We start from the raw sequence: 14,834 nt of genomic DNA on the forward strand, positions 1-14,834 counted from the left end.
AAAAGTATTAGAAAAATTGGTTAAAAAAAAAAAAAAAAAAAAGGGATTTCAAGAATTGGTAGATAAAAATATGATACTCTGTGAGGGTTATCATCGCTTTGTGAAGGGTTGGTCATGCCTTAGTAATTTATTAACATTTTTATAGTAGAAAAAGGAAATGGATACACGATTGTTCGGTGGACTTTGCAAAGGCATTTAACAGAATACCACATGAAACACTGTTAACCAAATTAAAACAAATGGGCATCGATATGTTAAGTGGATAAGAGGGCAGCTGCTGGACAGATACCAAAAAGTGGTATATGGAGGGGTACAATCCATGTGAAAGCAGGTGACTAGTGGTGTGCCAAAAGTTTCAGTGCTGGGACCATTGCTGTTTAATTTATATATAAATTATTATTATTTTGAACCTGTGTAGCTCAGTGTATGTGGCGTTGGCGCACGAAAGAAGACTTGGTTTTGAGTCTAGTCGGCGACTGGAGGAAATTTTTCTAAGCCTTTTTTCGACCGGTTCCCGAGTTAGTCGATCTCTGGCACGGGCAAGCGGGTTTTTCGTCCTGTAAACTCAAAATCGACCGTAGAACCCACATTATTTCAGACATTAAATATATTATGTTTGGGTTAGGGACCACGAGATGGCGGCACATTTGAGTCGTCTCTCTTCACTGTGTACCGCTTAATTAGTGATAGCCTTGGGCCATCTATCTCTGATTGGTACCAGTGGAGATTGAACTGCCCGCTCAGTCTCCAAAAAGTTAGATAGGGCTAAATGGCCTCGCCTACTCCCGTATACAGGAATAAAAAAAAAGGCGTTAGCTGATTTTTTTTCTGATTATTATTATTATTATTCCTGACACCTCCAAGGAGTCCGACGACTCATCGCGAGAGGACATCTACAACTGTCTCAACCACTACACCGCACCTCTACTACGAATCATCTCCATCTACGCCCACCTCCACTACCACCATGACTAGTATTTTTTGTCTGTAAATTGCGTGTGTTCTGAAGGGCCTATTTCTCTGTATGCGGGATGAAAAACCCGAGTTTTCGGGAGAAACAACCCTGCTACCTCCGTATGAGATCGTCTAACTCACCTTCGATTGAAAATCGTCCAGATAAAGATTCCCCCCGTCGCGACGAGAATCGAACTTAGGCCTATTCCAATCGAAGGGCGTTCTTCCAATTGCGCTATGGAGGCGCTTTAAATGATATAGGAAATTACTGAAAAAAAATATTCAGTTGTTTGCTGATATCAACTTGCAAAATATCATGGTGTCCTGCAGCATTATCACCATCGAATTTATTCATTTCTTCTGGTAGTCTCTGATGAGAACTAAATTTCGAATTAATAAAACACGAAGCTACAGACTCCAGGACTTAGTCTCTGCGCTTAATCAATTACCTTGGTAGTGAAATAATAGGGCAATTCATAATCATCATCATAACACTAAATACAGATATAGACATTATGATCTGTTCTGGTCTCATATTTAATCTAATATCCTCTTTTGAAGTCTATCCCGCCTTCTCTTCACAACTGGTTTATTATATTTTATTAATTATTTAGGATATCGAGTTTTGGCCACCCAGTTTCGTTTATATTTGATTGGTTTTTCTTCTATTGATTTTATTTTTAGTTCTTTTAAAATATCTTCCTTCCCTTTGTGGTTTAGTAATGTATATTTTGCTGTTCTTCTCATTCATCTCTTTTCACTTGTTTTTTTTTTTTATTCTTTATCACAATGAGGACTGCATTTGTTTTTTAATCGGTCTGTCACTTTCGAAACTTTCAAAACGCAAACACTGTTTGTTTCTTTGGCAACAAAATAACAGTGGATATGCCTACATGGCCCCTTTCTTAAATTGTTCCTATGATTTTGTCTCGCTCCGTCTGTGTCGCTTTGAGTTTCGCGTATTATCATGGCGGCTGTGAGGTCGTTTCTGAAATATTCCATTAAAAATTTGGGGAATTTCGGGGTAGGAGATTTTGATCCATGTTATGTGTATGTATTTCTGTGTATTGTACAAGGCAACACTCCTTTCCTTGCACCCCTTTACAGATTTGACTGAGGAAAAACACTATGCATTAGCCAACTACCCCAGTATCTGATTGTAGCAGCTCTATTTTTGTTGACTTTTAATTTAAGCTTCTTATGCTGCATGTGTATCCATATTAGTTTCTTTCTTACTTATATGCTCTGTTTTTCGATTGCTGTAACATGATTTAAATTTCAGTAGTGCATGACCTGAAGTAGTTTTGAAAAAAGTTCCATATTTGTAAGATCTTTAGATAGCTTGGATTATAGATTAACCAACCTATCTCTACCATATTGCATGTTGTGCTGTAGGTTTGCAATTTCATGATTGGGATAGACAAAAAGAATTCAAGTATATGTTATCTCTTTCATTTATTTAATTTTTGATTTTACCCAAAATTAGTTCAATTTGTGAAAGATGAAAAGTCTGAAAAAGAAAAATTGTGGATAAATAAACATTATTCAGTACTATTAAGTGAATATGCTTTTGCATTTGTGTGTGTGTAAGAGAGAGAGAATTACACCAATGGAAAAATTGCTGGTCTGTATACCCAGTAGGCAGAGGATGAGATAATCTGGAACCTTGCACTGAAGACCAAAAATAGAACTTTTTCAAGCTACTTCACTTTCCTTCATCTTGCACCGAAGTTTATCTACCACCTAAAAAAATAGGGGAGTGGATATGCTACCCACTTGGTCATCCAGGCTGCAGATTTCAACTTCAGAGTTTAAGCAAATGATTATAGAAGAGTTTGTGATCCCAGGAATTATGTTTATTTTATTATGGTTTTTTTTTTTTTTGCTTTATTTATTTTTTTTAATCTGCATTTCAGATATATTGTTGCCATGAGTTTAAGGAGTTGGTTGGTATAATAGATTTTTTATTGTCAGAAGTAATTGACTCAGGATGTCTCATTAACCATAATAATAATGTTTATTATTATGAATAATAATAATCATAATAGCACATTCTAAGCAGTTATTATAATAAATAAACCACTTTACATTTAGTGAGGACTTGGCAGTAGTTTCCACTTGATTTCCTGTGAATATTTGTTAGAGAGGTGTCATTAGCATGTTAATGTTATGGGGTACTAAGGTTTATGTAGTATATGCAGTATTTTAAATGTGTATGTTCCATTTATAATGAAATTATAAATGGAACATACACTATCAAAACAACCCACCGTCTTCACTTAAACCTCCATCTGCACATAGTGGCACTAGTTACCATCTATATACAGTGCTATCTACTGCCCACTGATAGTATGTTTGTTTGTAAATTGTGTGTCCTCTTGCTAATTTGCCTGTATATATGATAATAACCTTGCTACCTACCAAATCAGATCAACTAACTCACCTTCACTTGAAAAATCCCACATAAAGATTTTTCTCTGACAGGAATTGAACTCAGGGTTTTCCACTTGAAGAGTGCACCAGTTTATTGTCAATATATTATATCTGTTCTGTCTATTTTACATGGTTTACCTGGATGAAACCAGAGTGTTGATCAGGAAAATCCTTGTTACTTCCTCAGATGAAAGGAAGTGAGGATAAGATGTTTTACATGTAGAGTGATGGGTGAATGGAGTGTATTGCCAGAGTGAAAATAAATTTAATGTACAATATCTTTGCTGTGTTGGGGGGTTGGACTTAACCTCCAAATTTATTTATTCATGTGGGGCTTCCCTCTGTTCGTCGACCGTCCCTTAGGACTGGTTGAGCCCTCCTAGTGAGGGATTAAGTATGTAGTTTATAACTGTAGATCCTTGTGTGTTCATGGGTCAGTGTGCCTGTTCTGAGGGACAAAAAACCCGAGTTTCTGGAGGAAAAAAATCCTCTACCTCCGTATGAGACTGGGTAACTCACCTTTAGTCGAAAGAGACCATATAAAGGTTCCTCATGTCATGGACGGGAATCGAACCCAGGCCTTTTCGACCAAAGGGCTTCATCTATTCTGGCTGAGCTATGGAGACTCATTCTTGTTTTGTTTCTTTACTGACTCAGTGAAGTGGAGGCAGACCCTCCAGGTCCACAATTCTAACTTCCAAATGTAATGTGCTTGTTGATTCCACAAAGATTTGCAGTTAATCATAATAATATATTATAATGTTATATTAATATTCAAGAATATGTAAGTTGCATTACTTTAGGATGGTGTATTGCTTAAACAGAATGGAAAATTAAGCAAATAAGGCAGGGAGGGAAGTGGCATTCATTGGCAATTCACAATGAGTGTAGTGTGAGTGACTGTTATTGGAATATAGGTTTAAAGTAAGAATGGTCAGGAAGGGATGGAAATTAAATTGATATAGTTATCATTATTGTTTTTGTTTTTTCCTGACCCCATGGAGTCATACGACTGATCGCAGGAGTTCAAACTAGTGAACGCAGTATATTATACCACTCCTTAAAATCATTCACAGTTCACCATGCTCCTGCCATTCCATGCAAAAAACTTACTTCTTACCCTTGCCATCCCCTTGTACAATTTCCAGGGATGACCTCTTGTATTTGTTCCTTTTTCTTGTTCTACCATATGAAAAATTCCCTCAGTGTTAATACGATAATAATTCAACAGCTCAAATGTCTTGATCATATCCCCCCCCCCTTTGAATTCTATCCAAACTCTGCAGTCCTCATGCCCTCAATCTATCCTCATAATCAAGATTGTACAGTCCTGATATCATTTTACAGCAATACTTCCCTGGAACTTTAAATCTCTATCTGCAATCACCCCAAAATGTCTTGCTTCCTCCACTTCTTCCAGTATAACTCCACCAAGTGAGTAGGAAGCATCTCTTCTGTGGATCTTATATTTTAAAACCTCACATTTTGTTGCATTAAACTGATATCCTTATGTCTTTGCCCACTCTTCCATCTTATTTAAATTCTCTTGGAGAGTCAAAACATCAGCACTATTACTAATAACCCTCCCAAGCTGCACATCATCTGCAAACAACTGAACATCTCCCTGTAGTCCTGTGACAATATCCTTGAGTAAAAGATTGAACAGCAATTGTTCCAGGATTGAACCCTGTGGAACTCCACTTGTAACTTTCCTGCTCCCTGATACCGCTCACCCATATGCAACTCTCTGATATCTCTCAGAGTCAATTGCCCCTCCAATCCACTAACCTGACATCCAAATCCATAGAATGCAACTTACAAATTAACTTGTCATGTGGAACCCTCTCAAATGCTGTGGAAAAATTTTAAAAAATGACAGTGTATGCCTTAAATTCATCCACTGCTCTTGTTACTCTATTGTAAAAGGTAACTAGATTACTAAAACAAGAGCCCTTTAACAAATCCATGCCGGCCTGCATAAATAATATTACATCTGCCCAATTCTGTATATGTGATCATACCAGTTTCTCCAAAATCTTAACAAATAGAGATGAAATACAAAAAAGCTTATAGTTTGATACCTCCATTCTACCACCATGCTTATGCAATGGTAATATCTTACCCTCCTTCCACCTAGGAACCTGTCCCATTGCAAGACTTTCATTAAACAGCCAATTAATAGCACAGTCAGTTCCATAGCACTTTCCTTAAAACATGTGGTGAAATCCCATCTAGTCTCCCTGCCTTATTGACATTTAGTGTACTGAGTATTCAGAATCACCACTCATTATCCTTTTAGGAATATAGCCTGTAGTACCAGAATGGAATTCTTTAATAAAGTGATCACTAAATAGCTCAATTATGTCATCAGCTGTGGTCACCCAGTTCCCATATTCATCTTGCAAGATTATCTCTCCACTATCATTTTTCCTCCTACTCACCATATAGTAAAAAAAACTCCTTGGGGTTCTCCTTGGATTGCAGTGCCAGTCTTCTCTCATATCCTAATCTTTCTCTCTTTATGATACTAGTCACTTTTACAGTTTTTTCACTCGAGGTGTACAATCTGTCATTGTTGTCAACAATTTTTTCTCAAGTATCTTCCATGCACTAAGAACCCCTCTTTTTAAATTTTTTCATCCACTTCACTGCTGCAAGCTGGTTTCTAAGTCTACAATAATTACCTGCCTTATAATTGCTGGCCTGGTTGGCCAAATGGTTAGCGTATCTGCTCTCCAGCCAAAAGGCTGTTATTTAGAATATTCGCCGTGGGCATGGATGCTTGTGATTATCTGTGAAAATACTAGTGGTGGTGATGGACAGTAGATGGCATTGGTGTAGATGATATGGTTCGTTGTGTTGGTGGATTGAGTAGTGGAGATGGAGAGTTGTACAGTAGGTGCCCTCCCTTGATGAGTCTTTGCACTCCTTGGATGTGTCATGTAATAATAATAATAATTCCACATCACTTCCTTCTGTTTTGAAACCTCCCCATGCTTATTCATCCTCCAAATCAGGACTACATGGTCACTCTCACCAATGGGTGACAAGTTTGCCATCTCAGTTATAATTAGATACGCTGATTCTGTGACCAAATCCAGAACTCTTGATCCTCATGTTCCCTCCACTACATGATGCCTAAAACAGTTGTTCCTAAAGAAATCCAAAAATTCGGTCCCCTTATTACTGCATGCTGTTTCCTCTGCCAAGTTTATATCACTATAGTTGAAGTCCCCACATAATGATCGCTTGCTTTGCACTTGCCAAACTAATTTGCCTAAGCATTTTCTGCTCATCACCATGTCTATTCCCTGGTTTGTAGCATCATCCCACTAATAGGAATGTTGCTACAGACATTGTTAATATAGAATTTATGTAGTTGCTAAGAGAATTACCTGAGACAGGATATAATAGAGTGGACTCAAGGTGGTTTTTAGAGTGCTGGATCTGATGATAGCACCAGAAAACTTGTCAGTAATCAAGTTAGCCACATTGTCTCGAATTGGGGAAAGTGATTATATAGTCTTGACCCAGGAGATTGCAGATGTAGAATTTTCATTTAAAAAGGGGACATTTGAAATTATATGAAATAAAGTAGGTGATCATGACAAGCTGAGGTGTGAACTGGCTTGGAGCAGTGCTGTGGTATCAGAATCTGGAGAAGAAAGATGTTAAAGAGTGTTTGAAGAATTCAATATCAGATCAAATACCTAGAGTCAAGGATGCATCAAGTAGGAATTAATTGTTAAGTAGCATCATTAAGTAGAAGTTGCAGAAAAATGAAAATGTTCTGGAATGTATATGAAGAAAAAGGTAATCAGCAAGCTCAGCGAAGGTGACCAGTATGATAAGGAGGGTAAAAGCAGATTATGAGAGGAAGCTTGACAAGCAGGCCAAAGAAAATTCTACAGTTTTATATGGCAAGTAAAGAGAAGAATCATTGTGGAAGGATAACTGTAATGAGTGTTGATGAGAAAATAACAAAAGCAGATAAAATTTACTGAGTGATCATTTTGCAAGGATTCACCTCCAGGTGAAGATATTACAGTACCAAATATGAAATTGATGTGAGAATAGACAGATGAATTAGAGATACTTTGGATATTGGAGGACCTTAATGCAAATATCACCATTAGATTCACATGTTATGAGAGTGTGCAAGGAAATTGCAGCTCTTCTGACCATACTGTTTAAGTCTTAGCACTGGGAAGATGCCAGTGTTAAGACAAAGTGAAAAGAAAGCAAAATATTTCCATTGCATAAAGGAGTTGCAAAGGCATATGTAGCAAATATAGCCCAATCATTATCTCAAGAGTGTTGTTTAAGGTATTCGAGAAGTTGGTAAAATGCAGGATTCGGGAATGGATGGAGAGGGGATTTAGATAAAGAAAATGGCTAATCAATGAACACAGTGATACAGCTGGACTTTGCCAAGGCATTCAATAGGTTACCATGTTTAACACAGTTAAGTGTGGTATCCTATTTAATTTTGTCAGTGATATGATAGAGGAGTAAATGGGGATGGATATGAAGCTGATTTAGCTAATGGACAGACAACAGAGAGTGGCATATGGAATGAATTCATGCGAATGGTGTACTGTAGGGTTACCGCTATTTAATGTGTACATCAGTGATATAGGAAATGATTTATGGGGAAATACCAGTTTGTATTTGCTGATGCAAAACTGAGTAGGTGATAAATAATGAAGATCATATATACATTCTGCAGGATTTAAATATATTGGCAGTATGAGCAGAGAATAATGGCTACTATTTAATTTTGCAAAGTGTAAGGTTATGCACTTTGGGATGAAGTGATCATAAGCTGTATGTTAGACTGCAGGAACCAGACTGGATGCAGAAAATTTATGAAGCCATAGATTTAGGGTGGTTCTGAAAAGGGAGCTGAAGTTTATGGAACATATTGCAAAGGTGGCCAAAATGGCTCATCAAGATTATCTCAGTATGCCTTCAACATTCAGGTAATCTAATGAGCCATTTCAATAAGACCCTGACAAGCAGGGATATGGAAGTTATTGTTCCTTTTTATAAAGCTTTCATAAGGCCATATCTGGACTAATACAAATCTGGTTGTCTGGATTCCTTAGAGTTGAGGAAGTAGTGAGAAGAGATAGTGCTATTCAAGATTGTACTAGTCTGTAGAATGTTCCCTATAAAGACAGATCAAAGAGCTGTGAAATGTTCCTGATGGGAAACAGTGGATATAATTAAAAGTGTTTTTGTGGACATAGAACACTTTTTTTTTTTTAATATGTGGCCTATGAAGGGAGAGAGAGCAAGGAGACTTCCCTGGAAATTTTGTAATAGTATGGTAGATTAGCAAAGTTGAAGGACTAAATTTGTTTTAGTTTGGAGTGTGGGTGAAGTGAGTTGTCAGAGGTGAATGAGTTCAAGGAGAAGTATAGATATCATAGGAATAATGGTTACTGCAGTACTCCCATGATGATTTTTAACTCCAAATTGGAAAAAAAATAAAATAAGCACAAGAATACCAAGATATAGATGGGTCGATGCAGTAAGAAGTAGTTTAGAAAAATGAAATGTAAGAGCTGATCAAATCAGAACCGGACAAGTAGTAGACTAGAAAGAAGTTTATGATTGGAAACTAATCATAAAATATATTATGTAGGATTGTCACAGTATGTGGTATATTCTTGCAGATATATTCCAGCAAATGATGAATGAATATGAATATATACCATCCAATCCTACAGATGCATTATCATTAAGGTTCTGTAATAGACTATTCACCTCAAATTCATTCATCACAATTCCCATATAAACTAATGGTTCCTTCATTCTTTCAATGTCACCACCTGGATGATATACTCTTGCAAAGTGCTCACTCAGTAATTCCAGTATATCGACTGATTCAGTGACCTCCTTGCCATCGGCATTCCTTAAAATCATTCTGCCGTGTACAGTTTTTTTGTTTGCTTGCAGCATATTGAAAAAACTGTTTGGGATTCTCTTTACCTTGCATAGCTAGTTTTCCTTTCATAATCCGCTTTTGCTTTTCTTCTGGCCTGCTCTTTATACCGTTTGTGTGCCTACAGGTCACCTTTCTCTTTAAATTCCCTCCACAGTTGTTTCTTTTTTTTTTTTGCAGCTCAAGCTTAATGGTGTTATTCATCCATTTAACCCCTACTTGTTTTACTATTCGGACCCTAGGTATACAATCAGCCATAACCTCCTGTAAATGCTCCTTGACCACTTCCCGTGCTCTATCGACGTCCAGCCCTTGCAGTTGTACATGCCATGGCATTGATCCAAGCAATCTCCTAAGCTTGTCATACTTGCCAGCACGGTAATTCCACATATACCCTGTCTTAATCAAAAGTTCCACACCTTTAGCCACCTCCCAGGTCAAGACCCTATGATCACTCCCACCAATAGGTGGCAACATGGTCATATTCATTACAGTCAAATTGTGAGATGCTATTACCAGGTCAAGCACTCTCACATCCCTAGTATTTTCAATTGCATGCTGTCTCAGATAGTTATCCCTTAATAATTGAATAAAATCCAGTTCCTTCCTCACATGTGTCCTCTCCTCCTTCCAATCAATGTTACCATAGTTGAAATCCCCCATAATAATTACCCTCCTTCCACTCATTTCATCAATTTGTTCATGCATACTATCTCCATCATCTATTCTATCACCTGGTCTATAGCAGCACCCAACTGTATATTTTGTTCTGCTAGTCACAATCTCACACCAAATAGCATCAAATGAGCTCTTTTCACTATCCTGCAATACAATTTCAATTCTCCTTGGCTGCAGTTCATCAGCTATCATTAATAACACTCTCCCCCCCCCCATTTTATTCTCTCTGTCTCTCCTAAACACACTATAACCTCCACATTCTATCCCACTAACTATATCCTCTTCCATCAGCCATGTTTCACTAATGCCAATAACCTGTGGCCAGGAAGAGCCAACCAAGGCCAAAAATTCTTCCTTCTTGTTCCTAATACTCCTGGCATTAGTATACATGAAATGCAGAAGTCCCTTTGTCCCACCCCTATCTTGATGCGTTATTCTAACTATCCCATTCCGATTACTAGTCTTTAGTACTGGCTTGGGTACATTATATACATTCTTACACTCAACTGTCTCACTGATGTCTGCATATCCTCCCCCCTCATTGATAGTTCTAGTTTCTCTGCTTCTGCACATCCATTTTCACTTCATTCAGCAACACTTTTTCCAGTCTCTGCACACCAAATCCAGGCCATCCATCTTGTATAAATCTTTTCACCCATCAAACTCATTCCACACGTCCACAAATTCCACACCACGCCGTCTGCATAACCTGCGCATAGTCATTTGCGATTATGGCCCTCCTTCTAAACTCCTCTCTGTTGTACCGCAGCAACAGACTCACATCCTAACTCTGTCACTCTTTTCTTTCGCTACCTTTAACAATACTTTCAAGTCCTCTCTCATAAAAAATTTATCTCCTTTCAATTCATTCGTACCTGCCACAACTATCAATTCTTTCACCCTCTGTTTTTGCGCTCTAATACTCTCACTTACATCCTTAAATTTTGCACCCGGTAAGTACGATTTAGTTAAATTCATTTCTGAAACTCTCCCACTCTTATGCTTATTTTTCCTTTCAAACACTTGCTTATTTCCGTTAGCCGAGGCACTCTGGAAAGAGTTTTGCAGGTGCTCCAACTGCCGCTTCCCACTGTGTATTACTCCGCTTAACTGTGCTATCTCACTCCTTTCAAATAATTCCTCATTTTTTTTATCATTTAAACCATCTTCTCTCTTTGTATAATTGCTTTCACTCTCTCTCTTTGATCACCGTTCTCATTGCCATCACTGCACAACATCAAATTCCCTATCAAGCTACTATTTTCACTCACATTCTGGCTTTCTTCTACCACAACAATCTCACGACCTGTCACATACTTCAATCCTCACTTTCCTTACATGTTCTACACAGTCTCCCACCACTATCATTTTCCATCCAAACTCCACCCTCTTTCGGGAAAGCATACATCCCACACATATCACACCGGACAAACTCCCTCACATTAAAGTTTTTGGACGCCATTATTTTTTGTCACATTGGCACCACGTGCTACTCTATGAAACTTATCTTTAAAATACTAAGTTAAATAAAACGGAATTCACACCAAAATCACACAGACGCACAACAAGCTACCAAAAATAAACAATACTATGTTAAGATTAAAACCAATATCCCAATTTTCACTCAAAATAATACTTAGCTTTTTTGAGCTCTCTGAAAACACTACACACCCTCATATTACCCTCATATTAGGAGCTCATATTGTAGACATTAGTAAAACTTGGCTATCAGATGCAAACATACTAACTGGTATCAAGTGCAGATATAGCATTTTTAGAAAGCAGAAGAGGGGATGTGCTGCTAATGATATCAGATGACTTGAATACAGAGTTGAGACTGATGACTGCAATACTAGTAACAGTTTTTCATGTGGCAGTGAGTTTGAAGCCATCTAGTATGAGGTGTAGTCTAACAGGATCAAATACATAGTGGGGATGTTGTTACAAACCAGATGGATTGGTTGCTAGTGTAGAAAAAATGCATCACCAAATAGAGACTGTGTGTGTGAAAAGAGTTGGGGGGGGACTTTAATTATCTAAACATTGATTGGGTAGCTGTGAAATTGCATCAGAAGAATGAAACTGAAATTATTGAGCTGTTGGGAGACAACTTCCTTTAGTATGTGTCAAAAGGAACTCATGGTCAGAGGATGTTAGATTTGATTATAGTGTCAGAGGGAGTTTCAGTTAAATACATAACTATTCTGCCTCGTTGGTGACAGTGATCATCCGGTACTCACTTGAGAAGTGGCTAAGTTTATGAATGTTCCATTCAGAAAAGGTTACATGCTGAACTACAAAGCAGAAAATTATGACTATCTGAGGAGTATATGCTAGGTTCTGCTCCATGGTATCAGTTGTTGGATGGTAAGGATATTGACAGTGCTTGGGACATGTTTAAAAAATACTTAATCAAAATCCCACGAGTAGGTTTGAAATGGATGTGTAATCTAATTAAGCAAAAGATTCGTGATAAAAAGATGATGTGGAAGGAATACAATATGCATAAAAATGGTGTCAGTTATGATAATTATAAGCACCAGGCCAGAAGAGTCACAAGTGTTGTACGGAAAACTGAGTTTGAGTATGAAAAGAAACTGACTCTGCAAGTTACAGACAACCAAAGAATTCTATCATTATGCTGCAAGTAAAATTAAGAATGAATTTGAAACTATCACTACTGAATGCAGATGGTATCTGTGACTGATGCAGAAGTGATTGTTCAACTAAAGAGTAGCTATTATGCTGAAAACTATCAACTTGGTATATGCAACATTGAACTCACTGCTACCTCTTCATTGAATGAGGAAACTTGTGTATGAGGAGGAAGTACTAGAGCTATTGCACAAACTGAATAAGAATTCTGCAATAGGAACTGATGAGATATCAGCACAGATGCTACGAGTGTTCAGCTGAACTGGCTATTCCTTTGACCAGGCTATATAATTTAAGTCTCAGAACAGGGAAGATTCCACAGGAGTTTCCACTCCTGATAAGAATGTATGGTAATCCCATTGCACAAGAGTAGTGCAAAGACCAATTGATATCTCAGGAGTGGTGTTGAAGATTTTGGAAAAGTCGGTTAAGGCTTGCATTCAGAAATTGGTTAACAGAGAATCTCTACTTTGCAATGAAAGTATTGGTTTACTAAGAGATGGTGATGTTTTAGCAACTTGCTCACATTCTGTAATGATGTTACCACTGAGTTAGACAAGGGAAATGGATACACCATGATACTTTTGGATTTTGCTAACGCTTTTGAAAGAATATAGCCTGAAAGACTTGCATAATTTGGATATTATGGGATTGAATTATAAACTATTAGCATGGATAAGAGAATGGCTGATATGAATAATCTGTTTTGTTGATATCAAGACATATGACTTTTTTGATATCAACAGATATCAGAAAGTCATTTATGGCGGGGTGTGAATCTGAAAGATTCAGGGTAAAACAATGGTGGGCCCTAAGGTTCAGTCCTTGGTCCCCTGTTATTCAATCTGTATATTAATGAAGTTGGTAAGGATTTGACATGTGACATACAGCTATTTGCTGATGATGCAAAGATAGGTAGGATAATCAGAAGTGCTGCTGGTATGCAGTACTCGCAGAATGATTTGAATAGACTGGAATTGTGGGCATGTGAAAATAGATGTCAGTTCCATTTCAGTAAATGTAAAGTCATGCACTTTGGTGTGAGTAGATATCCAGTGTTGTGTTATATTGGTGTGATTATGCTAGAAGAAACTGATCTGGCTGAAGATCTTGAAGTTTTAGTAGACTGGAAGTTGAAATTCAAAGGTCGTATAGCAAAAATTGTAAATTCAACTCAGGGAATAATTACAATGCTGAAACGAATCTTGAGTTGTGACAATGAGGAAGTAGTTTTGCCTCTTTACAGTGCCTTGATAAGATCTCACTTGGACTATTGCACACAGGTCTGGTTTCTGTGATGATTCTAATACAGTGATGAGAGTGTCAAAAATGATATGAGGATTATGGAATAGTGATTATGAAGATAGACTTTTTGATATCTTTTGATCAGCCATCCTCTTATCCATGCTAATAGTTTATAATCCAATCCCATAATATCCAAATTATGCAACAGTCTTCCAGGCTGTATTCTGTCAAAAAGCCTTAGCAAAATCCCAAAAGAGGGGGTGATATGATTGAGAGTTACAAACTTCTGAAAAGGTTATACAGAATTTCAGTAAATAGAATTTTTCATTTTATGGGGGAGAGGGTGGGGTGGAGAAAGGATGCGTGGGCATCCTTGGAAGTTGAGAATGAGTGCTGTCAAGAAAGGAATGAGGGCCATTTGTGATTGATTGATTGGAATGGATTGCCATTGGATGTTGTGTGTGCAAGTGGCATGAATGAATTCAAGAACAGGTATGACAGCTGGTGCGAAGAGTTAATAATAATAATAATATTATTAACTATTAACAACGAACTATTAATAATAATAAATAATAGTGACTTAATTTTAAATATGATAGTAATGAATCTTTGGAGTCATCTTTAGATTGAGCAAAGTAAGCTGTGACGGGAGCTAGCGGAGTGAGTTAAGGTAACACAGCAAAGGGTTGTTCTCCTCTGCCCCCCCCCCCCCCCAAAAAAAGTGTATATATGGAGGAGTGATTCCACATCTCCCATTATAAACTTTAAAGACACATTCTAAACCTAAAAAGAAAAAAAAATAAAAGCTCTGGGAAATATGAGTCTGGAATCCTTGTGTTTCTGAGATATAACCAGAAAGCAGGTAGATGTAGTTCATTGAACCATGTGATTTTAAACAACCAGAATCATATGTAAGATG

The 14,834-nt window shown here is 37.5% G+C and overlaps 1 protein-coding gene across 2 annotated transcripts in view; it reads left to right on the forward strand.

The window, feature by feature from the left end:
- Positions 1 to 1,914: 1,914 nt before the first annotated feature.
- Positions 1,915 to 14,834, forward strand: part of Idh3b (isocitrate dehydrogenase [NAD] subunit beta, mitochondrial) — a 148,551-nt gene continuing 135,631 nt past the window's right edge. The window contains exon 1 of one of the 2 annotated variants that reach the window (XM_090392734.1): positions 1,915 to 1,978. In XM_090392734.1, the coding sequence (XP_090248860.1) occupies positions 1,922 to 1,978 (57 nt within the window). In that variant the 5' untranslated portion in view covers positions 1,915 to 1,921. Of the gene's footprint in view, positions 2,005 to 14,834 lie in introns of both variants that reach the window. The other variant, XM_090392735.1, reaches the window with a different exon arrangement.

This window comes from Typopeltis vanoorti, chromosome 5, assembly GCF_054136105.1.
Source record: "Typopeltis vanoorti isolate ZY-2024b chromosome 5, IOZ_Tvanoo_1.0, whole genome shotgun sequence".
Classification (NCBI taxonomy): Eukaryota; Metazoa; Arthropoda; class Arachnida; order Uropygi; family Thelyphonidae; genus Typopeltis; species Typopeltis vanoorti.